This window comes from Thalia democratica, chromosome 7 (assembly GCF_965202585.1).
Source record: "Thalia democratica chromosome 7, ktThaDemo2.hap1.1, whole genome shotgun sequence".
NCBI classification, from domain to species: domain Eukaryota; kingdom Metazoa; phylum Chordata; class Thaliacea; order Salpida; family Salpidae; genus Thalia; species Thalia democratica.
In genome coordinates this window covers 64,962,025-64,989,741 of record NC_139171.1, presented here as the reverse complement: position 1 = coordinate 64,989,741, position 27,717 = coordinate 64,962,025, and the positions used below count along the sequence as shown (strand labels likewise).

The following is a 27,717-nucleotide window of genomic DNA, read 5'->3' as shown; positions in this document are numbered from 1 at the left end:
TACAACACAAAGTTGAATAGCGAACAATTCAAGATTACAAACAATGCTTTGTAAACAAGCTACTATGCTGCTAATGCTAACTGCTATCAATTAAATAAAAAAATTACAAGTTTTATTTCTTTTAGATGGACTTCAATGTGAGTTTAGTTATTTAGTTTTTTACTTAATATAAGATAAACTATTTCTGTTAAAATTTCAACGGAATATCTTCAGCATTCACTCATTACAATAAATAATAAACCTATTTTCCCTTTAAATATTATAAGCTTAACCTTTTATTTTTTGTTAAAAAAATTAACATTTATTTATTTTCAAAACTTATAAAAACAAAGTTTAAAAAAATTTATAATATTATTAATACATATGCTTTACTTTATTTTTAAAACTTACAAGAATACTTATTACATAAGAAAAATAAACAATAAAAAAAAGCGCAACTATTTTTGACAAAAAAATAAAGTTAAGCATGGTCACAACAAAATAAAAACTCTAATATGGTGTCATAAATTTTTACTTCAGTACTTAGACAGCTTTAAATAACTTGTAAATAACTAATTTTTGATTTAAATTAACTTTATTAAAAAGATAATAGTACAATGTAGCAGTATTCTTAACTGTTATATCTATATGTTCAGAAAAACAGTATGACAGAGTTTTCTGACAATCAGATTGTTTATGAATTGGTTGAGAATGATGAAAAAAAGATGATATACATCTTTTATAGAAATTTAAAGGTTATAAAGTTAAATGTGCTCAATGCTGTATTTTGCTTTGGGCCAAAAAATAATCCATTTTAGAAGCCTGGCCTTTTGCATCCAAGTAAAATGTTTAATGTGCAAGTTTGTAAGCGGATGCAATATTATATTTTAAAAAGACTTAGAAACAGCTTAATGCCAGTTGTTTATACTTACTTGCATGATTAAAAGCATTTGTAAAATAACTTTTCATTCAAGTCAATTGTAATAAATCTTGCTATAAAGTTTGTATGCTACATTAGATTTTTAATGTAAAAAGTTTCTAGGTAGAATAATTTATAATTAAATAAAAAATTATCCATTACCTTCTTAAAATTATTGTTTGAGTCATATTTAAGAGTTAAGTTATGGAAATTTGATACGTATAGCATGTCTTAAACAGTACCCATTTCTGAATTTAAACTCTTTATTTAAACATTGTTAACTAAGTATTATTAAAAAGTAAATTAAAACTGTTTGCTAGGAATATTAAACTTTATTAAAATTTTATATAGTGTAAGATCATAGTTTATATTTTTTTGTTACAAATCAAAGATTTTTTGAAACTTAAAAAAAGTGTTGTTTAAATTGAATGTTTGATCTAATATTTTGTTACACTAATTTTTTTTTTAACTCAAGCAAACTTGTTTTTTTAGTCAAATTGGTTGCATAAGCAGCATATTAGTGAACACTCAGCTTTAGTGAACACTTGCTTTGTAAAAGAAATAGTATGAAGCTTATTCAGGTTTTATATAAATTGTCATTTTTTATCTATAAAGTATTATAGTTAATTTAACATAAAACATTAATAAAAGTACAGTGCATATAATTTTATTTTTATAACTAAATAAGTTTTTTAAAACTTTTTTAGTGTTAATAGATTTCAATATAGTTTATCTTACCTTAAAGAACTTTTTAAATTTTATTTTATATACCTATTTACTGTGTTATTTGCAACAATTATAATTTGTATACCTATTTTTACTATTTATTTTCTATATATTAAGTAAAATATAGCAAATTGTGTTAAAGTCACCAAAAAAACATTTCTTTCCAAAAATATTGTTGGCTTTTCAATGAAGGTCCATTGAATGAATAAATACTTTGTATAAACATTTAAAACTTAATTTAACTTTTTGAAAATTTTTTTGATTTGTAGAAAACATTATAACATTAAAAACCAAAAATCTCATAAGTGTGAAAATTAATTAAAAATAATCTCATTTTAGTTTTTGATTCATAGGGACGTTTGTTTTGATTAAATATTCTTTCAAGATTTTAGTAGGCTCATTTTTAACAAAATCTAAACTTTGTAATTAACTTTTAAGCTTTAAATTCTAGTTAAGTTGTTTTTGATAAAGTACTTAATTCTCAATAGATTTTTGAGATAGTGTTGGTAATTTATAATTTTTCATTTACAAAATGGGGTAAACTTTTCATTGACATCATTATCCAAAATTTAAAAGGAAAAGATTATAAAATTAAGCTGACTTAAGTTTTAAAAAATAATAATATGAAAATTCCTATAATACATTTGCTTATTACTTTCTCATGGTCAATATGAAAAATTTTGAAAGCAATTACTTAAAAAATTAAGGAGGTTATAAGCATATAAAAAATATTTTAATTTGCTGTTTCATTTTCTCTTTTTGTAATAAACTTTAGTTGAATTGTTAAATTAAAAAACTTATGTTGGGCTTCAAAATTTATAAAAAGCAACTGATTGCTTTTATCAAAAAATGAAATACATCACCAAGTTGTAAAAAAGTATAATCAAGTTGTTTTCATCCCCTGCGGCCTTGTAATTGACAAAGTCATAAAGTTTTTAATTTCTAACTTAAGAATATTTTACATTGTTATGATCAATTGTTTAATAAAAAAGTTTAAAAAATGAAGAAACCTTATTCAAAGTTTGAATGGGTGGTGATAAGTTTTTAGTAGATTTTTAAATTTCGAAAATAGACAAAAATTAATTGTAGTCTATAAGTATATACTGGTTTTTTTACAAAACTGACTTTGTCTTAAAAATTAGTTAAAGTTTAATATTATATAAAGTGTAACAATCTTATTCTTCAACATCAGTGTGAAAAACGGAAGCATGTACAGTCAAAATATAAAATTACATTTTGAACCCTCAGTTTTTTCTTAAAAAGTGTATACTAGGGTGCTTTTATAATTCCAACCTTTGAGTTTTTAGCTAGAAAAACTTGTATATACAGGAAACATCACAAATACACCTTGAGCAAAATTTTAGTTGATAAAAAAATTCAGGTAGGCAAAGTTCCTAGAAGTGAATATAGATTTTCTGAAAAATTTTAACTGTATGGAACCCAAAAAATGCAACCTTAGAGTTTTTGGCTTAATATTGTTTTACTTATGGCAATGATTTAGCTAAAATTTGTTACAAAAAACAAATTCTGCAGAGTTTGAGACAGTTTGAAAAAATATCAAGGAGGAGCTTAACTTATTAAATTTTTTATAATTTTTTGTACGTTTTCAAGAATTTTTATCTTTTTTTTCTAAAATTCAAGAAATGCCTCAGTGGTTTTTTCTTCAAATCGTCTCAAATTCTGCAAAGTTTGTTTTTGTGACAGCTGCCAAACAAATTTTAGCTAAAACATTTAAGGTTGCATTTTCAGGGTCTTATTTAGTATATATTGGGGTTTTTTGAAGTACAAGTAGAAGAGTTAATGTGAAAAAAACTTTAAACTGAGGATAGTTTTATATAAATAGTCACATTACATTTTTAGAGGTTACTGTTATACTGAAACTTTTTAGTTAAAAACAAAAATAGTAAAAAGCATTCAGCATTCAACGTCACTCATATTAAATGTTATCTATATACAACCAACAAACTAAATTTTTAATAAATGTAATAAATAAATATTTTTCTCATCACTAAAAAACAATTGAAAACTTTTATCTTGTTTTAACTTGTTGATAGAAAAGTTAAGAGTTTGATGCTGTTGCTAGAACATATAATATTTGGAAATAAACAAAACTGAACAGAACTTCATAGCTGAAAAAGCTTGTTTTTTAAATTTAATGTTTGATGAATAAAGCTAAAAAACTCACATTATTAACATATTTATAAAAAATGAACTTATTGTAACACAAATATGAAAGTTAATTAATTGTACATATTGTAAAGAAAGTAGCACAATTGTTGTCCTTCCATGTTATAAAAGCAAAATGTTTTACAAAATAAAAAGTTTCAAATAAATAAAACATAAAAAAACATTATAAATAAATTTTATAAGTTACATAAATTAAAAAACATACAAGGCTAATAAATTTTTGCACATTACTGATAACTTTAAGAATAACATAGAACATGTTAAAAAAACTAATATAAGTTAAATAATTAAAATGTAATTATGCAAATAATAACTATTTTTTCTTTACTTCACAGGAACAAGTAATTTACTTCACAGGAACAAGTAATTTTTTTCACAGGAACAAGTATCTGCTTACACGGCTTGGGTCAACTCTCAGCTGAGGAAGAAAAATTTGAAAATAAAAAGTCTCAGTGAGGACCTGAGAGATGGGTACATGTTAGTCCACATCGTTGAGATTGTCAGTGGCCACAAAATTGGCTGCCTGGACACCAAAGGTTGCCGTGACAACGCGGTTAAGAACGTCCAGAAAGTTTTTGATTTCATGAACAAGAAGGGTATACGAGTTCAGCATATTGAAGTTGAAGGTATAAATGTTTTTTTTTAACAAAAATGTTATAACTTAATAAGTAAAATTTTTTTTTTAATAAAGTTAATAATATTATTGTTTGTTGATACATACAATTGTTTAAAACTTAACTTAATTTTAATATAGTAGTTAGAGATCAAAAAAATAAGTTTGATGTTTTTTTCTTATTAGTTTGTAGTTTGTATTTAAAACCTGTTAAGTTTTCTATAAGTTGGTCAAAATATGAATAACTGCTTCAAGCTGGTATAAATATATTGTATATTCTGTAAACTTTTAATATCTTTTTACATTATTAAATCTTTTATGAATATACACATTTTATGGGAAGGGGGAACAAAATGTAGGTATAAGTTGAAGGTATAAGTGTTTTTTACATACATTTCAAAGCTTAGATAAATAAAGCTGTTTTTTAGTAAGTAGTATTATTTTATGTTGAGTAGTATTAAAGTAGTATTATTTTATTATTTTATGTAAGTAATATTATTATTATTTTATATTCTATATATATTTTTGTATTTTAAGATAAAAAAGTTCAAAGATAAATTTCGTTAGCTTTTAATTTATGATCAAAATCTGTTAAAGAATATTAAGGCCATAGGGGGTGGGTAAGCCATGTTTTTAAGATGCTTTTTATTTTATTTTTAAATTCAAATTATTTTTTGAGATGTGACTAGTCAAATTTGGGCCGCATAATAGGTTCCTTATGGGAAGGGAAAACTAAAGCAGCAAAAAAAGACCATTTTATTTAAAATCTATCTCCTTCTACATTTTTTGAGCAATCTTCTTGACACTTTCAGAGTACAATCTTTATACAATAACAAAAAAATGTTACTTGGGAGATAAAAACTATTTTTATAAAAATATTTTTTTTTGAAAATAAAAGACTTTATTTTTATTTTTTGTGATAAAATTTTTAATTTTTTTAAATAAAAAAAATTTACAAGTAATGTTTTTTTCGTTTAATATAAAGAACATTTCATAAAAATTTGAAGAAAATTGCTTGAAAAATGAAGGAGGAGATAGATTTTTAGTAAATTATAAAATTTCCAAGAAAATTGACTTCAAAAAAATTGCGGTCCATACATTTGTATCAGAAACTTTTTGCAAAATATAAAATATCTCATAAGTTAAATGATATTTTGAATTCTATAAAAACTGGCTTGTAGTTTGTACTATTTGTATGCTTTCATATAAAAGCCAAAGTTAATTAAAAAAAAATACCCCACTTCCCTATGGCCTTAATTACTGCATCAAATTGGCATAAGTATATGTATATCATACATTCTGTAAATTGTTAATATTTTGAAATATCTTATATTATGTGAATATTAGTCTTTTAAGGAGAGGGGTATAAAGGGAGTTTTATAAAATGTAACTTTAAATCTGAATATTAGATTTATGTGAATGTTAGTCGTTTATGTAAATTTTTAATCTTGATTTTTATCATTCATTTGGAGACATAAAATTACCAACCTTAGTCTTAGCTGCCCATCTAAAACAAATCCTATTAACATATCAATAAAATCTTTCTAAAACTAATATTATTTCTATCTTCTCAACAGGGGTATTAAGTGGAGACACCAAATCAATAATGCAAGTGATACTGGCCTTAGCAGCCCATTTCAAACCGACTTCAGTTTCAAAGAGGCCTCCTTACCAACGAACACCATCTTACGAATCAAGAAGCTCCCAGGATGTAAGGAGTTCCCAGGATACCAGATACAACCAGCATTCTCAGGATCAGAGGTGTTACTCCAGATCTTGCAGATCTTCCCAGGACGGAGAGAGAACTTCTGTGGGAAGTTCTGTTCCAAACACTCCTACTAAATCGAGTAGCAGGTTTGATTTTAATATTTTTTTGTTTAATTTTTCTAAGAATACATATTAGTTTCTTGGTTTAAATACAGTAATACCGCTTAAGTACGCAAATTGAACCCGACCAAAAAGTGCGTACTTATCACGGGTAGTGCGTACTTTTTGACAACATATTATAATATGAAATTCAGTTGTTTGTTTTCTTTCTTACAACTAGCCACATATTTTGTTTAGTTAGAGGGAAAGTACCAAACTACATTGTGTTTACCAAACATTTTCAAAACATCAATGTGTGTACATTTAAACTAAATTATGACTTAACTATGTTGTATTTGTAGGTTTTTTTAACTTTGTCATCTAGATTTATATATTTTATAGCATTACAGCTCAAATATCATTATTCTTTTCACTTTTCTGCAACCACTACATAAGTATTTAGTTTATAAATATTTAATAACCGGACTGTCACAATCTCAGGCCACTTAGACTACTCAGGACTACTCACCCTAGATTAAAAGTTCTGAAAGTCTCAGGCTAACTCAGCAGGTTGGCCATTCTACCTAAAAACATAAAATAATCTGGAAAAACTTGATTATTGAAAATTTAGGCAAAAAAACAGGAATTTCTTAGAAGTTCGAATATAACATCCTTTATTTTGATAAATAAATTGTACATATAACGGCACAGTTAGAAATATAGATTGAATTGTATTTTTTAAACTTTTATTTTTAAAGTTACGTCATAGTTATTAAAATTTGCTCTACAATGTTGCCTCCAACTTTGACCGGCTATATCTCTATTTTTTTTTTTGAGTTTTAAAGATCTGTAAAAAGCAACTTGTAGCTTAGTTAAAACTTGTATAAATAAAACTAAATAATAAAAAAGTCGATTGACCCCTCCCCCCTATGCCCTTAATTTAGTTATTTTGAGCCAAATACTCATAATATATCAATTAACACGTTTAATTTGACTATTATTTGATTATTGTTTTTTTTTATATCTGTTTAGTGATTTTATTTTTGTTGTATATTTAGGTATGTATAACTTTTATTTGCTGTTAATTTAGTTGTAATTTATTTAAATTAGTTATTTCCGGCCAAAAATTCCTACTATATAAATTAGTGGCTTTATTTTGATTATATTTGTTTTTTATTGTTTGCTTAATTTAATAAACTGTTGATAAATGAATTTCAAAAATAAAATAACAACATAATGTTTTTACACATGGTTTGTATAAATATATTATTGTTTAATTTTGTCGTACATTTAGGTACTGGGTCTTTATTCAACTTTTTAATATTTATTGTATTTATTTAATTATTTTTTTAGTTATAGTTATTCTGTGAATAGTACACCTTCTAAGCCTAACTGCAGGTATGTTTGGATAAATACATAAAATGCTTCAATCACTTGCTGTAACATCTTGCAACTTTAAAAGCATGTGTTTATTTTTCTACCAGAAGAACTTGTTACAGTTGCTTTATAGTTATCTTGATTAATAATACCAAAAAAAGTAACAAAAAAACAGCATGAGTTTAAAAATTTTTGAGCCTAATATTTAACCAAAATGAATTACCAAATTTAAAAGTAAATGATAAATTCTGCTTTTGGCATTACTTGTACTTTATGACATCTATGGAAAAAAAGTAACCGGCAACACAATCTTGCTTCCTCAATAAATAAAGCATACGCTGTTTTAAATTGCAATAAAGTTAACAAAGTTACAGGGTTGCCACTATACCTGGAAACCTGGAAAAACCTGGAATTTGAGAAATTTTAAAAATAACCTGGAAAAACTTAGAATTTTTGATAACTTTAACATTTTAAGTTGTAAAATTTTGATTTTACACAAAAAATCTATCATATAGTTAATATTTTTTGTCATCATCAAAATTTTTTTTATTAAAAAACACATTTAAAGTAACTTTACAGTATCTTTTTAATGCTTTTATTCTATTTAACACAGTTTCTTTTAAAGAAATTAACTTTAAACTAAAAATAGACCCAAAAACGTGTACTTTTAAAAACCTGGAAGAAATTTGGAAAACCTGGAAAATAATTTGAAAAAATGAGTGGCAACCCGGAGTAAAACTGAGATTTTGTGTACATGTATTTGCATGGTGAGTATAAAATTAGTTAAAGTAAGTAGTAACAAGTATAAGCAAGTAAGAGTTTTTTTGTCTTACTTTAACAAGACCACCACTGTTTTATAATAAAAAAACACTTATTTCAAACTTTGTTATTTAAATCTTAATTATTTTATTTGGTTGCATTTAAATAAGCATAAGTTGTAAAAATGTATAATTGAATAACCATTATTATATTAAATAAATATATAAGCTTGAAATACTAACACAGTTTATTGTACTTGATGATATGAAATGGTACAACACTAATTAAATTTGAATATGATAAATGTACACTTTAATACTTAATCGAGTTAAATGCCTTAAGTTATGATCATTTTTAAAACAAGCATTATTTTTATAAATTAGTTTGAAACCTTAGGTCTGTGTTGAATTTTAAAGTTGAGCTAAAGTTATTATTTTCAGAGTTTAGTTTTAGATTAAATACAAATATTAAGTGTATGATTTTTAATTAAATTAAAAACTACTATAGTTCATATACATCAAGTATAGATTGTAAATTGGCAATATAAAACATTTAGAATGTAACTTTCAAAAAATTTTCAATGCTTATGTTTTAATACTTAAAAGTTTACTTGTTAAAAATGTTAACAAAAGGTTTCTAAATAAAAAAAGTTCTTTGGAATTAAATAACAATCTTTCAAGTACTTCAGTCTTACTAACACTGTTTATCTGTGTATATAAGTTTGAATTTAACTTATATAAACAGATAAACAATATAGTTCAACTTTGATGAATACTTGAAAAATTATTATTTTTTTTCATTTTACCATGTATCTATTTTCTGTATAATATTGTTATTACATAATTAATTATTGTAATTTATCTATTTATATTACTATTGATATAACTATTTACTAATCATTAAATTATTGTAATTTATCTATTTATATTACTATTGATATAACTATTTACTAATCATTAAATTATTGTAATTTATCTATTTATATTACTATTGATATAACTATTTACTAATCATTAAATTATTGTAATTTATCTATTTATATTACTATTGATATAACTATTTACTAATCATTAAATTATTGTAATTTATCTATTTATATTACTATTGATATAACTATTTACTAATCATTAAATTATTGTAATTTATCTATTTATATTACTATTGATATAACTATTTACTAATCATTAAATTATTGTAATTTATCTATTTATATTACTATTGATATAACTGTTTACTAATCATTAAATTATTGTAATTTATCTATTTATATTACTATTGATATAACTATTTACTAATCATTAAATTATTGTAATTTATCTATTTATATTACTATTGATATAACTATTTACTAATCATTAAATTATTGTAATTTATCTATTTATATTACTATTGATATAACTATTTACTAATCATTAAATTATTGTAATTTATCTATTTATATTACTATTGATATAACTATTTACTAATCATTAAATTATTGTAATTTATCTATTTATATTACTATTGATATAACTATTTACTAATCATTAAATTATTGTAATTTATCTATTTATATTACTATTGATATAACTATTTACTAATCATTAAATTATTGTAATTTATCTATTTATATTACTATTGATATTATCACAGAATAAAAAGTCGGATTCGCAGATTATCTAGCAGCAGTAGCATGGATGGAGGTTTGTAAAATATTAATATATAATATATTATTATTTTTATTTTGATACTTTTAACTAACAATTATGCCAACACGATTCAACAAATAATCGTTTCAAGTTAAATTCTGAAAATTTTATTATATTTTTATAATTTCAACAAGTTTTCAAAATATATTTTTTCAGTTGAAATTTAACCAATTGTTTTAAAAAACATTATTTTTTTTACCTTATAACTTTCCCATGTTTAGAATGTTTGCTTTTACTAATTTTAATTAAAATTTAGTTTAAAAGTAAACACAAATATCTTGTAATTTCAGTGTTAACATGTTGTAACACATTTTCCTACATGTTTTTTTTTGCTTATTTTTACTAAATAACTATCTAATTTTAATTTAAAAATATTTCAAATTTCATATTACGAGGTGAACTTACATGTTTGTACTACATTAAATATAAGTTTTTACAATTGTATTATAGTTGATACTTTAAATTATCTTCTTTATGCCAGTCGATTAACTAATAAATTTACAATTTACTTATTTAAAATTTTTACTTAAACAATTTCACAATTAAATTTACTTTAATGGTTTCCAGATTTTCTAAGTTTTTTATTTTAAACTTATTTGTTATTCTAATATTATACCTATATACTTATTTTACATTTTGTTTTCTGATAAGTTTAAGTTTAATGATCTTTAAAATATAAAATCTATACCTAAATGTGAACTCATTATGAACAAAATTTTCTACACTACATTAGTCACATGATGATTTTGAACTAAATTCAATAAATATTTTCCCAACATCACACAACATAAATACATTCCATACATTACATAAGTACTTGATGGTTTCACTTCAATAACTTTGTTGTAAATTTTTTTATATTTGTTCGTAGTAAAAGTCAGTTTAAAAACTTAAAGAAAAGTAAACTAAATATTATTAATCAATTCAAGTAAACTTTATGAGTACAATTTTTTCTTCAGTTTTTAAGTTCGATAGTTTTATAGTTTAAAATATATAAATAAACTAATAAGTTTTGGCATTATATATTTTTATAATATTTTATGTTTTTTTTTTAATATTTAAAAATGTAAAGAAAATAAAGAATCAAGGTTCAAAATAAATAAAATAGGTTTCATTCTAACAACTCCTACCTATTACCTTGAACTTAAAGTATTCTAATCTGATCAATGAAATAGCATATTTGTGGTATAAAAATAATTTATGGTTTCACTTAAGATATAAGTTTAAATTATTTATTTATTTTTAAGGATTACGAATTACTGACGAGGTTACAGAAATAAAAAGAATAACTGAAAAACTTCAAAATTTTGTAAGTTTGATTAGAAAATATCTAGGAAAATTAAAAAATTATTCTTATCTAAATTCAAAAACTAAGATAATGCTTTGAAAATAAAGTATGTATTGAATTCGAATATGTTGTTTATTTGATACTGAATAAATATACATGTAAAATACTTAGGGTGTAACATAAATAATAACTATGCTTTTGTCTCAAACTGTGTAATACACTTGCTTAAGTTTGTTTTATTCATAAATGATTGTTGTTTGAATGTGTTTTAATTATGATATTATATATAAAATGCATTTGATAAACTATAGTTTAAACATAAAATATGTAAAAAGTTAAGATTAACTATCTAGTTTAAATATTTAAACTAGTTCATTATTCATTATAAAATCAATACAAAGATTTCAATCAATACTGTTTTACAACTTGTTAGTGTATAACAACTTTGTTAAAAAATCAATAGAAATTTACAACTAGCTAGTTTGTATTTTTTTCATAAGTTAATACCATACAAAAACAGTATAAAGATTTGTAAAAAAAATAGTACAAAAAGTCATTTATGATTTGCATTATTTGTTTATATAAAACTTAAGATAAAATCAGTTTAGTTTCACAGCTTATACAATAAAGTTTATACACAATGTTGTTGTAGTACATAATGCAGAAATAGTTTTTAAAGAGTGATAGACGTTCTTTAATAGTAACTGACAACTATTTTCATAGTAAAGAGAATTTACAATTATGAACTTAAGTGAATAGATTTTTTTATATCTTGTAAATTAGTTGGTAATAATGTTTAGTTTAGAATCAAGACTTTTGTGTTATATTTAGTTATTTAAATTCTTATTATTTAAAATGTTTAACATTTAAGGACACTTAAAAAAAAATTTAATCAATTATATATTTTAAATTATTTTTCTGAATTAAAATTAATGTTATAAATGTTTATGAGTCGTTTTTTGTAAGTTTGTTGTTAGATTGATATTTATTTACAATATTAATTGTTTAATAATGTAACTTGTTTTAAATTAAACAATTTAAAGTTCTCGACTTAAATGTCTTTAAGGAGATTTTTATCCAATATTTATTTTAACAGTTTATTACTAACAAAACAATGTTTCACTCCTATACTGGCATAAAGGAGATCCTCAGTTGTTGTAAATAGGTCTGAAAAAATTTTTGAACAAAATAAATGGAAGTAAAACAAAAATAAAAACTAATGGTTTAACAACACAAATAAGTCTTAAACATACTAAACTTGAGTAAAATTTTTTTTAGTTTATGTTACGCTTTTAAGAATTTTGTTGGTAATGTAGACTAAAAAAAATAATGTTATAAACGTTTTAATAGTAAAACATGACTCACATTGAAGTTAGTTGTCAAAAACAGAAATAGAATGATAAACACAACATTTGCAATTCGTAATGATATAAACAGACTGTTGAAATTTAAAGATCAAAATTTCTAACTTAGATTTATGACGTAACTATATTGTAGTTTAAACTAGTGTACAATTTGAATTAGTATATTTAAGCTACAAATTTAGATTTTTTTTGTAAAATAGCCTTATTGGATAAAGATTATATAATTAAAAGTTTTAATTTTGTATCTTATTTTGATGTAAATGAAAAAAAACTTCTAGGGGCGATAAAAACTCTTTACAATTACAAATAATTTAATTTACTAGTTAACGTGTGCCAGTTTAAGTTATAGTTTTAAAGCAGAGCTTTTGAAAATGTGGACAGTTTGTAAATAGTTCGTACCTCTTATTTAAGTTGACTTTTTTCTTAGCTTTGGCTATCTCTATTTTTTTCTAAAGTACAGGTTTTGCAGATGTGTTGTTTTGTGGTTGATTAATTTTAAATAAGTTAGTAATATTCTTATGTTTCTATTTGAATAATTTTTGAAAGTTGTCATTTTCACATACAATAAAACATACAATACAACATATTTCAATATTTTAATTTTAAAGTATGTAATTGCAATTAGTAATATTTGTTTGAATATTTTTAATTTGCAGCTTTTGAACGACATAGAACAAAATCCATCAGAAATTAAAGAGTTTATCAAATCTGAAGAGAATATTGTTTTAAAAACAAGACTGGAACAAGCCAATCAAATGATTGAAAAACTTCAGGTTATTATTGTCATTTTAACTAGTACTGTTTGATTTTAGAGACAAAATTACTACATAAAGTTAATTATACTATAAATATTATACTAAAATACATAATTATAACGATACTACAAAATGGAAAAGTATCTATTTCATGTTATAAAGTAGTTTAATCAGTTTGTATTAACATCTTTGTTTTCTTCTTTTTGTTATGATTTAAAATAAAAGTGTTTTACTTATTTTTACAAAGTTTGTCATCGATTTGTTGTAAAACTTAAGCTGAATTTGTTTTAAAATAATATAAGGTTGAATAAACACATTTAAAAAGGTCTTATCACTAAAGCAATGGAAGGCATAGGGGTAAAATACTTTTTTTTAAATTTTAGTTTTACTTTTCAATTAAATAATAAGCTACCAGTTACTGTATACTTAAAAAAACAAATTAACTTTTGAGATATAAGCGATCAAAGTTGAGTTCTATAGGTTCTTTATGGGAGGTGCAAGCTAAAAGGTGAAAATAGACTAATTCACTCAAAATGTATCTCCTGATTTATTTTTTAGAAGTTATTTTAAAACTTTCTCAGAACAACCTTAAATTAATTGTTGACAACTTGAAGGAAACATATTTTTTAATTTAATTTTTGTATATATTTTTTAATTTTTATAAGTATACAAAGTATAACCGATTTAAAAAAAATATCATTATAGTTTTTTTTGATTGTTTGTCAAAAACTGCATCCTAAAAGTTGTTTCTAATACCAAAAAGAACATTTCTTAAAAAAAATGATTTACAATGCTTTAAATAAAAGATGTATATTTTAAATGAGTTTTTCAAAATTACGATAAAACTGGCCTTGAAAGTTTTTAATTCTATACAGTTGCCCGGTATTACTTTTTCAAAACTTGTTATATTTTAAAAAATAACTAAGTTTTTTTTTCTTCTATAAAAAGCGTCTTATTTTATAGTTTACGCTCTAATCTTTCAAATAAGACCCAATATTAATTTTTGTAAAAAAATGTCTGACCCCCATATGCACATAATATTTTTTAAGAAACAACTGGTCTTCTAACAGCATGAATAATTTACTTTTTGTATTATTAAAAAGTAATTAAAAAAAAGTTTTTAAAACATGATTTACAATAAATAAACATGTTAATAACAATTATAATTGTCATGTTATTGTGATAAGTAATCAAAATAGTAAAGCTTCTACTAAAAAACTGTAATTATGTCATTACCTGTATTTTAGTCATACTATATTTACATGATACGTTTTATGTTAGATTTGTAATTTTATGTAGTTTGTAGCAACTTACATTAAATTATGTTATTTTTTTATGTTACACAGATACTTATAATGTAGCTAAGTTTATGTTTTAAATTTATTAATTGATAAAAATGCTAGAGCTATCGAATTAATATTTAATTAACATTTATTCATATTTGTTTTTTATTCACTTGTTTATGTAATACAATAACGAATTATTGTATCATTCTTTAATTTATATTGAATCTATTGTAAAAATAACTATAATTGTTTAGAACTTTGTTTTATAAAAGTATGATAAGTTTTATCAAATGTGAATTAGATAGGTTTTCTAAAAGTAAAAAAAAAAAAAAAATAAATGTAATGAGTTTATTTAAAATAACCCAAAAATTTATTTCAAAATAAAAAGTTGGCTAATGAATGTAATTAATTTCTTTAAAGTAACCAGAAAAAAAAAACAAAATTTAACCTTAGTATAATTAGTATTATTTTTTGTAAACGGAATAAAATGTTATGAAATATAAAAATCATCTAAATGCAACAACATTCATTTAAAATAAACAGAAAGAATTATGTGATATTAGAAGTGAACACAGATAATACATTTTATCAACAAAAATAAAATCAACAATTAAATATAAATGTTTTTATTTAAAATAAACAGAAAGAATTATGTGATATTAGAAGTGAACACAGAAAACACATTTCTTCAACAATAACAAAATTAACAATTAAATATAATAACATTTAATTTAAAATAAACAGAAAGAATTATGTGATATTAGAAGTGAACACAGAAAACACATTTCTTCAACAAAAACAAAATTAACAATTAAATATAATAACATTTAATTTAAAATAAACAGAAAGAATTATGTGATATTAGAAGTGAACATAGAAAACACATTTCTTCAACAAATACAAAATTCACAACGAAAGAAGCTGAATTAATAACATTGAAACAAAAATGTTTAAAGCAAGACCTGTTCACAGATAAACTGGAAACTGAAAAAGTAAGTGTGTGTTTTATATTTGCTAAAATTTTATTATAATACAAAATTCAACATAAAATTCCCTGCTCAATATATAATATGTGTTTGTTAAGACTTGAAATGTATTTTTAAGTAGAACAGAGAATTATAAATTTATGATTTCACAATTTGATAAGTATTTATATTACTAAATAAAAACGTTCAGTGTTAGTTTTATAACATACTTATCAAATAATAAAGTTTTGTAATAAAATATCCTTCAAAAATAAAGCTTGTAGAATTTAAAATTGTATTTGAATTTATTTTAGCATGAAATTAAATTATACCTTGGTAATATATAAACAAACTAATAGATAATTTTCAAATTTCTTAATCAAGTGCAGAATAAGTATCTTAACAAAGATTATAAATAAAACATTCATAAAAATAACAAAATGTCATGACCTAAAAGTTTAATAAAAATACAACCTAAAACATTTTAAAATTAAGTAAGTAGTTATTATTGTACTATTATGTTTATTTCAAACACATTATTAGGAAAATATTAAAATAAAGTCAATTGAGGACTGTTCGAATAAAAGTATTATGTATTTGTAAAGAAATTTTTATCCAAGTTATTATGTAGATAAGACTGTTCAAAATACTTCTTTCAAGTTGTATTACAAATGATGAATTCTTTTAGTTCTATTTATTAGTACACGGAATTTTATATTTTTCAATATGCTAGTGACTTAGTCTTTATTCAAAAAGTATTTGTAGTTAATCTTTTCTACTTCTGAGATTATTATATTTTCAATATGTTAAAATATGTTTCAACTTTGTTTTAAATAACTTTTAATGTTTTTTCAATCTGTAAAGTTAATTTTAGTTATAAGTTATTAAATATTTAAGAAAAAAAATGTAGAAATAAATTTAGTAGTATGTTGATTTAGCTATCTTAAATAAACTATATGTATCTTATTAATACAGATTTTAAGTTGTTTGTATAAGAATATAAATATATCTTAGTATTTACAATTTTTTAAGCTGTATGTTTGTAATGAATATTCGTACAAATATATTTACATAGTATTTGATTGACATGAATAAATGGCATTTTCAATCAAATTTAAAACCTAGCCTTTATTATATAATGATAAACTTTGAAGTATAAGAATTACATTAATAACTTTATATAAAGAACAATAAATACTTTTTTTATTAAAAGAATATAAAATTGATTTAAAATAATACATTATAAATACAAAACAGTTTGTTGTTCTAGCTATGTAAACTAAGTGTATTTAAGTTATTAACATATTTTTTAAGCTGTTTATATAAAGTATTTGCACAAATACATCTAAATAATGTTTGATTGACATAAATACATGACAATTTCAATCAAATTTAAAACCTAGCCTTAGTAATGTCATCATAACTATTTAAATAGAATAAAAATTATCAAAGATTCAATTAAGCCTTGGTGTAAAAGTTAACAATAGATTAAAAAAAAATGTATAAAAATGTATATTTTTCAGCATTAATATTTTTAGTAAACTTTATGATATAGTTAGTTTTGTGAAATTCATCTTGTATTTTTTTATAAAAAGAATTTTTTTTTAGTTTAAAGTTTTTGCAAACTTAAAAGTTAACTGTAACTTTTTCTGACTTCTGTAAAATAGGGGTTTCAAATTTGTAAAACGTTGTTTTTGTTTCTTAAAAAAGATTTTTCATTAATTGTTGTGTAGGTATTAGATATGTTTTTTGATAAATAAAAAAAATCTAAAACTCATAAACTGCATGTATTTTTGTTATATAAAACATTAATAATAGTTATTTTATTTAATGTAACTAACTCCTTTAAGAACTAAAACAACTTCATAAGAAGTTTACCAGGTTAACTTATAATAATATTAATAATTCAATGAAATATTATAATTATTTATTTTATTAATTTAATTTAATTTTTTGACTTTAACTTCAATAAATAATAAAACATGTTGAGCTAATGTTCTTGTTTTCAATTTTCGATGAAAGAGTAATTTTCAATAATCGTTTTATATACTTATACATTAACATTACATAATATTTTACTATTAAGTCATAACATAAATTATTTAACTTTAGTTTTTTACTAATCAAGTGACGCTAATATGAGCTAAGTTTGTTAGCAATCATGTTTTTATGTTTAATAGTAAATATTTTAGAAATAAAAAGATTCTAATATAAATATGTTACTTGTATTATAATGTTGATTAGATAGATGATATATTTGTGATATAAAAAGAGAATACTTGTTGTATTTTCAATTAACTTTCGCTATATTGGTTTCTAAGAGTACTTGAAAAAATGCTGTTTAAGTGTATTTGATAATAGATTATGATGTATTGTCGTTTTTTACGTAGTAATATACATTTTTTTATGTAGAAAAAATAGTTATGTTAAGTTACTTTTTTTTTTGAAAAATATAATAAACGCTTGTTTGAAGTCATAATTACATGTACTTATATGTTTTAGATATTAAAAAAAATTCAATTACTTTACCTACAAAGTATTGTAAAATACTACTCAATACTTTTATGTATTACGATAAACTTGTATTTTTATTCGCCTTATTATTAAAAATTCAAAATCAAACAAAATATTAGTATTTGCTTTTTGTAAATAACGTTAAATAAAAGATCAAAGAATTTTTAAAAGTAAAACAAACATTAAGTTTTTTCTTTGTTGTATTATACAAGTATTGTAAATTTTTAGTGGCTATTTATTTATGATAGTAATTTTTTGAACAGCTTTATAAATTTAGTTAAAAGTATTGTTTAAATACTTAATCGAAAAACTAAAAATTGAAAATCTTCAAGTTTTACTTACAAGGTTAGATCATGTATTTTATGTTATTTGAAGAAATACATAGTAACATAAAATGATTAGTACGTAATATTATTAATTTTCACTAAAATTTCATGTACTTTATTTAAAATGTGCCAATAGTATTTATCTTTACAGTTTAACAAAATTTATTTTAATTTTTTGTTTGAAAACTTAAACAAAAGTGTGTAGATTAAATTCAACACTAACACTTATAAGACTTAAAATTAATCACATCTTAAACGTATTACATCTATTACTAATTAAACAAAAGAATACTGTTTTATTTGTTTTGTTTTGTGTTTTCAAAAAAAAAAACATAGGATATGTGTTGTATTTGATTAGTTATAAATCAAAACTATTTTATTTACTTAAAACATAAATAAAGTAAACAGTATCATTAAAAATAATATATATTAACTATTACCAAACTAAATTATAACAAAAACTTTCACTCAAGCTTTTGTACAAAGTTACAAGAAGCTTTGAATACTCAACTCAGTTAAGTACAATGCTTTATAGCTTAACATTATAGAGCTAATTGTCTGTTTTATCAATATTGTTCTTACAAAACAATTAGCTAAGTTCTAAACTAAGTTACCAAAAAGATTGTGAATAGCTTGTCGGTTATTTCTGCAAAATAAATTTTAAAAATTATTTATTGTTTTAAATTTTCAGTAGTTAGTATTTACATTTTTCATAAGACTTGTATTCTTAAACTAGTATGAATTCAATTAAATGTTGTGTTTGTAAAAATATCTTTTTAAACTTTTATGTAGTTAGTTTTAACAAGTAATAAGCTTTATATAAGTATTTTTAATAGTTGTAATATTACTGTTTAAACATCATTTTATCTTTATATTAAAAAATATTAACAGGCAGAATTATCAGTACAAGTTGAGCAGCTGAAAAAAGAAAATAATAATTTACATTTAGAACTGAGGAATAAGGATGAAAAAATTGAAAATTTAAGAAGAAATGAAATTTCTTTGCAGGTTTTTTTATTTTTTTTAAACTACACTAAGAAAAACAAGTTGATACTATTCTCATTTTTTAAAAAGTAAAACTAAAAGTATTTGATTGATTTTTATAAGTTTAAGTTTAAATCAAAAGTTTCATTAAGAACTATTTAAATTCATTAAAGTACTAAAATTTGTACTCAAAAGATCTTTCCGTTTTTTAAAGACAAATTATCAAAAAAACTTCATTTTGTTTTGTGCAAAGCTTTTATTTACTATTTTTTTTAGAACGAACATGACAGGTCCCTAGCATTAAAAGAAAAAGAAATAAACAATCTAAGGATTCAACTGGTAATAATTAAGTTTTTTTACAATTTTCCAAACTTTGCTTCTGTAGGATTTATTTAATAAATCTATAATGTTTAATAAATACTATTTACTATTTACTTATTTATTTCTGATCAACAATAACATTAGCATATGTGAAATCTTTAATAATTCAGTTTTATAACATACCAAAAATTCTTCAAAAAAAAAGTTAAAATTTGAATAAATAAAGTACAAATGAATAAAAAGAGATAAACAGTTTAAGAATTCAGCTAAAAAGATTTAAGTTTAATTCAATTTTACAAATTTTGCTTTGATAGGATTTACATAATATTTTAAAAATGTTTACTAAGTATTTTATGTTATATATTATTTTGTGAACAACAATGAAAATTGCTTGTGTAAAAGCTTTAAAATTCATATTTTTAATATTTTAATTCACAAGATATTCCAAAAAAAGTATTACTTATAGCAATTTAAAAGTAATGTATTTATCTAATTTTTACAAAAATGTTTAATTTAAAAAATTAAAACTTGAAATTGGAATAAATTTTGTCAAGTTTTAAGTTTTTTTTCACTTTGGTTATATATAATTTTTGTAAGACTAACTTTGTCAGTGAGTGCAATTAAATATTTGTTTACGAAACAGAAAAACCAGGATCAAATGAATTTTTCCAGTGGGGATTTTATAAACGGTTCTTCTAATAATAATAACAAGTATGTTTCATTTTTATTATTATATTAGCTTACTAACTTTAATTTTATTTCCAATAAAAATAATACAGTAAAGATTTTTATTTCACTAAAACTGCAAAAGTATCAAAATTTATTATTATTAATATGAACTATTTATTGTCTTATTTGTTAAATAAGGTCACTACTTCAACAGCATTCATTGTTAGTATGAATATTTTGATTAATAATTTGAAAATAGTTTATCAAAGTAATTACTTGGTTTTATTATCAGACAAAATAAAAAAGAAAGAAAATAGATTGAACAGTTTTTTTTTACTAAACTTATAAAATGACTATTACAGATTCAACCAAATAATTCCAGCAAAAAAAAATTAACAAAAGTTAATAAAAAGTATAATAATAACAAATTATACAGTGTCCTTCTTTTAACTAACACATGTTTCTGTGTGTTAACAGATTAACAAACTTCAACGGAGCTCTGTAAAATATAAATACTGTAAGGAAAGTATAGAAGCTAAAGTAAGTATGTACATGTGTCCATTAAAATAAAAGTAATTGCTAAAGATTTTTGTAGGTTAATGGTTAATAATAGATAAAAAACTTAAAGTTAAATCCGACTGTTTGAAAGTATACAATATTTGTAAATATTAAGTCTATTTTAGTATTTTATCTATTACTAACCATTAAAATTTAGAAATTATTTTTATTTTAATGGACACATGTATATACTTACTTTAGCTTCCGTTAACACACATAAACATGTGTTAGTACAATAAAGGAAGATTACTGTTTAATTTGTTATTATTATTATCATATATTCCAGTGAACTTGTTTCGCTAGAATTTTTTGTTAACAAACGCTTAAATTTATACTTTTGGATAGTTTAATAAAAAGTGTATTAATAAAACAAACTATTATTACAGATACAGCCAATTAAATCCATCTAAGAATAAATCTCCTAATGTTTTCAGAAGACATCCAGTAAATAGCAGTCAGCCCAAAAATAGTTGGTTCAATTAACTTTGATAATTAAGAACAAACTGTTTGTTTTCTGTTAAGATTTATTTTTTAAGTGTTTTGTAAATAAATTAGCTAATTTAAATTTATAATATTTTTTTTTGTATTTATCTCGTTTTTCAGAACGGAAAACAAATAACAAAATCATATAAATTGATTATATTTAGTTTAATATTAATTATTTTCACAGAATTTCAAACAAGAATAATTTATTTTATCGATTCAGACATATTATAATAATATTTAATAATTTTTTTACAGAATTCCAAACAAGAATAATTTATTTTATCGATTCAGACATATTAAGATAATATTTAATAATTTTTTTACAGAATTCCAAACAAGAATAATTTATTTTATGGATTCAGACATATTATAATAATATTTAATAATTTTTTTACAGAATTCCAAACAAGAATAATTTATTTTATCGATTCAGACATATTATAATAATATTTATTATTTTTTTTTTTCAGAATTCCAAACAAGAATAATTTATTTTATCGATTCAGACATATTATAATAACATTTAATAATTTTTTTACAGAATTCCAAACAAGAATAATTTATTTTATTGATTCAGACATGAAACCGGCCATGACAAGTATTAATAAAAGGTAAATTTTTTATATCTTAAAATATTTTAATAAAATAATATTTTACGTTTAGTTTCCTTCTATTTAGAAAAATTGTACATACCTAAGTAAATAGTTTGAAAAACGGTAATTTTATTTTAAATGAAACATTATTTATTTTATTTTTGTATTCATAAAATTAAATTATTTTATTAGCATAGTTTTTATTTATTGTAATTTTTTATACTAAACCAATGGACCGATTTAACTACAACCGATTTATCATTTTTATTGCTATTGTAAATTTTCATAACTATAAAATATTTTTTTTCAATTAACAGTGTAGGTGAAGTAACTTTGAAAGATTTCAAAGAGTTAATTCAAATAACGAAATCCGACAAAAATAGTTGGAAAAATTTCAATTTCGTCTTCAAAAGTTTGGATCCTGAATTGGGAACTGTTAAACAAGAAGTTAGTTGTTTTGTATAAATTAATTTATAAGTTAAATATATTACAAAAAGATCCTTCCATTTTCATTAGTGTTTTCTATTATTACCCTTTTTGTTTTCAAACATTCAAATAAGAATACTTTGTAAAAAAATTAGAAAATTTAAAAACTAACAAAAAATTAACATATTTTCAAAAGAGTGTTTAATCTTTTAAGTTTGTTGTTTTTTATAAGTTATTTTTTTACTAAAATATATTACAAAAAGCTTATTCTATTTTCGTTAATATTTTCTGTTATCAACCTTTTTGAATTTTTTTTTTAAACATTCAAATAAGAATATTTTATAAAAAAACAAAAAAATTAAAAAAATATACAAAAAATAAACATACTTTCAAAAGAATGTTTAATTATTTTTTCAAGGCACTTTAAACTGAATAAAACATCTAATAAAAGGTAAAGGATTACCAGATATTATTTAAAGAACAATTTACTTATTTTGCTTCAAACAGTGAAATTAATTATTTATTTGTAAACAAAAACTCTGTCAAAATTTCATGAATATTTTATTATTTTAAAAGAGCTAGTCATTTGTCTGCGAAATTTTCAAGTTTACTCTGTAAAAAAAAACTTAAAATGTATTTTTAATCATTTAAGTTAAAACACAATGAACTTTATTTAGTTTATTACCAAAGTTAAGTTAATTATTAGGTGTTGATTTTGATTAAACTAGACACAAATTAAAAAACAAATCAAGGCAGTGTCGAACAACTTAATTGAAATTTAATTGTTTTCAAACAAGTATATTTAAAATTTAAACTGAAAAATTTTAAAAGCTTCTAAGAATGATAGCAAACTAATTATTTACGAACAAAACACCGTTAAAATTTGGAAAATATGTTTGTTTAAAAATGGTTGTTTAATTTAATGAATATTCTAGTTAATATTGTTTTGTGAATCTTTTTATCCTGTAAAAAGTGTTCACACTATTGTATACCAAAAAATTATGTTTCCAATTTTTAATTGTTTTTTTCATTTAAATTATAGGATAGTTTGTAAACTATTAAAAACTCAGACTAATTTAGTTTTTTTTGAAACCTAAAGCTTAACTTGAGGTTGAAAATGTGGATTATTTTCAGATTAAATCAGTTTTGATTTACATTACGTGTATTTTATTTTAAACTTTAAATGTAACTTTTTATAAAAAAGTGTAATATTAATTTTTGAGATTATTTTTTATTTTGCTGCTAAAATTGCAAACAATGTTTTAATTTTAGTACCTTCAACATAAATAAAGTTTAGAAAGTTAAAATAAAAAGGCTCAGTAGATAGTGTAAAATTAAGTCAATCAAAAAAGTTTAATAAAAAGTTATTGCTGTTATAAAAATGAAATTACAGACATTGTGAAATTTCAAATATTAAAAAATCTTGTTTGTTTTAGTTAAATTTATTTCACAGTGTCAATAGTATTTTTTTTCCAAGTGTTGCTTTCAGTTTTTAAATTTATTAAATATATTTTACAAAAGTATTTAAAATGATTTACCCATAGGCTGACTTAAGCTACGTATAAACAGGTATTAAACCGCGTACAAAAGTATATAAATGTTTTATGAAATAATTTGTAAACTATTTACTTTGAATTTTTATGTAGAATTTTTAGTTTAAAGATTACTACATAGTTTGATTTTCAATCTTATAAAATTTTTAACAAATTATGTTCAGATGTTTTTAAAGCTGCTAACACTCAAGCTCATCTAGTTGACTCAAGCTTTGATGAGAGTTTTTTAAATTCAAGCTAGGTTTTTATTGGCTTTTAGACTTTTTTCTTTCAATTTGTGTTTTTATTAGCTTCTTTTCTTAATCATATTGGTATTTTTAGACATTTAAGCCTGATTAACAGTAATTTCTTTAAATTTTCTGTTCTTTATAAACTCAGGCTTGTATAACGTAAATCAGGATTTTTGCCTTAAAAAGTGGCAACTCTGTAATTGTCATAATGTTGAGTTTATTATATAAAATAATAATAATAGTATTAATATAAATATAAATAAATTTTTCAGATATTCTCAGACAACGAAGTACTTCCTGGCTACAACGGAAAAATTGTCGCTTGGATCGAAAAAGCCGTCAGTGTTTGATTGTGACGTCATAAAGTTAAATGTGAGACTGTTATGACATCATAATGCATTTATTGTGACTTCATAGAACGTTCTGCCTCTAAATTTATGACATTGTTGAATCCACCTTAACAATTATCAATTGTACTTTTATGAGCATTAAAAGTTGAATCCACCTTGATTATTGTTAAGAATAATTTTGTAAATAATAATTTTAACAACTTTAAAATTAAACAAAGTTTAAAACAACTTTTATTTCTCCAATTTTTTAAGTATTTTGACAACAAAGAGGTAGTAAATTCAATAAAGTTGCAATATTTCCAAACTAAATTACATTATACTGCTAAGAGGTAGAATTATTTTATTATATTATTATTAAAAGTTCTTTTGTATGGAAAAATGTATTTTAAAATTGCTTTTAATTTAAATTTTATTTGAAAAAATTTATTGTACTTAATAAATTGTTTTTAAGGATATTTTTTACTGAAAAGACCTTATAAGCATTTCAAAATAAAATATTATTTTGAATTATTTTACACAAATCTTACTACTATTACTGTGAGTTGCCAAAAATTTTTTGTTTTTATTTTTTGTTTAATTAAAGTTAATGTGTCAAAAATCTGCATTAGTTTTATAAGATGTCTTACAAATTAAAATGAAAAAAAAGTAAATGCTTTAAAATAAAATTTTTTAAATGATAATTTTTTATTATATAATATTTAATAAGTTATTAGTAAATTGAGTAAAACATATTGCATATTTCATATAAATTATTTTTGCAAACTTTTTATTAAATATTTGAAATGCAAAAATATATTTTATATAAATTGTACTGTGAGTTATAAAAGATTATTCGATTTATTAAAATTACTTAACTTAATTGGTGCACAATATTTATTTTTACTTACTTATAGTTACTTGTTTCGGAAATAAATTGTTTTATTATTTTAATTATTTGTTGTTATTAAAAAAACAATTTGTTGTTGTTTAAAATACAGTAAATTGTTTTTTTAATAGTTTGATTTTATTTATGTTGGTGTTTCAATTTAATTATTGTTTTCTACAAGAAAAATCCTTCTTTTTTGTTACAATTAATTTCTTTCTTGAATATTCGTTTTATTTCTTTCAATTTTGTTTTGATTAGAACGTGTCTTTGTTTTTTAAAGTAATAATTATAACATGCTATGTTAGGAATATTAAAATAAAAAAATAACGTTGAATTTTTAAGTTTAAAAAATTTAACTACCTTAGTTTGTTTAATATTTTTAGCATTATCAATAAAATTAACAATAAAAGTTCAAAATTTATTGATATTAAAAATTTTTTATCTGTATTTAAAAAAAAAAAGTTCATAAAAAGGTTAATTCAACATAAAATTTTTTTTACACCAAAATATTAATAACAAATAGTAAACAAACAAGTAAGTCAAATTATACTGCAACTGTTAGTTACTATTATCTACATTTAGGTTTCTCAAATGGATCCCTTGGGGAGTAAAGGGGCCACAATTCGAACTAGATATTACACTAGATATTCTGGAGTCGATGGTAAAGAGCAAAAAAAAGTTCTTAGGCGTTTTTAATGATAGTTTTTTGAGAAACCTAGTTGGAGGGGGCTGTAGATTTTGCTTTTTAAATTTCTTTATAGGGAGCCGTTTGAAAAAAAAAGTTTCGGAAACTCTGATCTATATATTTTTAATGTCGTTGGTCTGAAAAATTCGGCCCGCAAAATAAAATTTTCTGTTTCAAAACTGAAAAGCAACAAAACTTTTTTTTATCATAATAACAGTTTACAAATATTTTTTCATACACTTGTACTCATAAACATGTATAAAACAATATAATACGATTAAATTGCAATGACCTTTAAAGTTGCTATCTTTTCAAATGGGTCCGCAAAAAACTACTAGTAGTAACTCTAATTTGTTCTCAGCTTAACGAGTCCCGGTCTTATTTAAATATCAAAAATTAGTTTGAAATAATTTTTATACTTAATCATATTATTATTTTCAGTTAAACAACTGAAAACGTATTTATCAACTCTTTTACTGTAAACTAAAGCAGACCTACACTTATAAACCAATTTAAACAGTCCAAATAAATATTTTATTCTGTACTTGAAAATCGAATTAAAAAATTTATTTTTTAATATTTGTAATTTTGTAATAGTACTTTTAACCCTAAAGACAAATCAAATTGAAAAACAATATAAATATTAAAACTTCAGCTTTTCTATCAAGCATGTTTAACTAAAAAACATAGTTTAATAAAGCACACGTTTTATAATTATACCTTTCTTTGATAATTAAAAATTATGTCTGAAATGTCCTAAACTTGTTTATCAGATCTTTATAATATTGTAATAAATCTTTTCGTTTAAAAACATAACTGTATATTTTTTTGGGACTTGCTGTGTTTAAAATTTTATGAATTTACTTGTACCTTAAATGGAATTTGTTTCTTTTTTATTACTCAATAACAATTATCACATAACTAAAATCTCTAAAACAGTAAACAAAATTAAAACAATAAAACTTTTCAACTAAAAGCTAATCTGTTTATTTTTAAAAACAAGTTAGTTTAAACAAACGAATCACATTCAGTAGTTTTTTACAGTTTTTGTTTTAAAGTAGCTATTAAAGTTGAAAATGTTTTAAGTGTTTGGCTGATTACTTAGTTAGGTTATGTATATGGTCGTTGGTTTAGAAACTAATAACAAATAGAATTAAACGAATTATTAAAAAAAAAAGCTTAGTTTAGATAAATATTGCAATAAACTTAGTTTATTCCGAAAACTAAAAAGTTATATAAACTTAAAACCTATTTTTATGCAGCAATAAAGTAAAATATCAAATTATAAATAGAAAAAAACCCCTAAACTATTAAAAATATATTTTGTTTTAGTATGTATGTTATGTAGCATTTATTAGTTTAATTAGGTAAGCTTGTAAAGACTCGAATACAACTTTTAACTGTTTTAAAATAAAGTATACCTTATTAAGGATTCTCTATGTGTA

At 21.8% G+C, this 27,717-nt stretch overlaps 1 protein-coding gene across 2 annotated transcripts; it reads left to right on the top strand.

The window, feature by feature from the left end:
* On the top strand, positions 1 to 25,034 carry LOC145840574 (uncharacterized). 2 transcript variants are annotated; one of them, XM_082947878.1, is made up of 15 exons: positions 1 to 137; positions 4,191 to 4,437; positions 6,002 to 6,278; positions 7,584 to 7,628; positions 9,999 to 10,048; positions 11,302 to 11,363; positions 13,363 to 13,479; positions 15,593 to 15,739; positions 19,444 to 19,560; positions 19,813 to 19,875; positions 20,501 to 20,568; positions 21,471 to 21,553; positions 22,112 to 22,181; positions 22,481 to 22,610; positions 24,645 to 25,034. In XM_082947878.1, exons 1-15 carry the CDS (start codon positions 126 to 128, stop codon positions 24,720 to 24,722), a joined length of 1,566 nt encoding a protein of 521 aa, XP_082804004.1. In that variant the 5' UTR covers positions 1 to 125; the 3' UTR covers positions 24,723 to 25,034. The 2 variants fall into 2 exon arrangements, with proteins under 2 accessions (XP_082804004.1, XP_082804005.1); XM_082947879.1 differs by lacking the exon at positions 7,584 to 7,628.
* Positions 25,035 to 27,717: the final 2,683 nt, after the last annotated feature.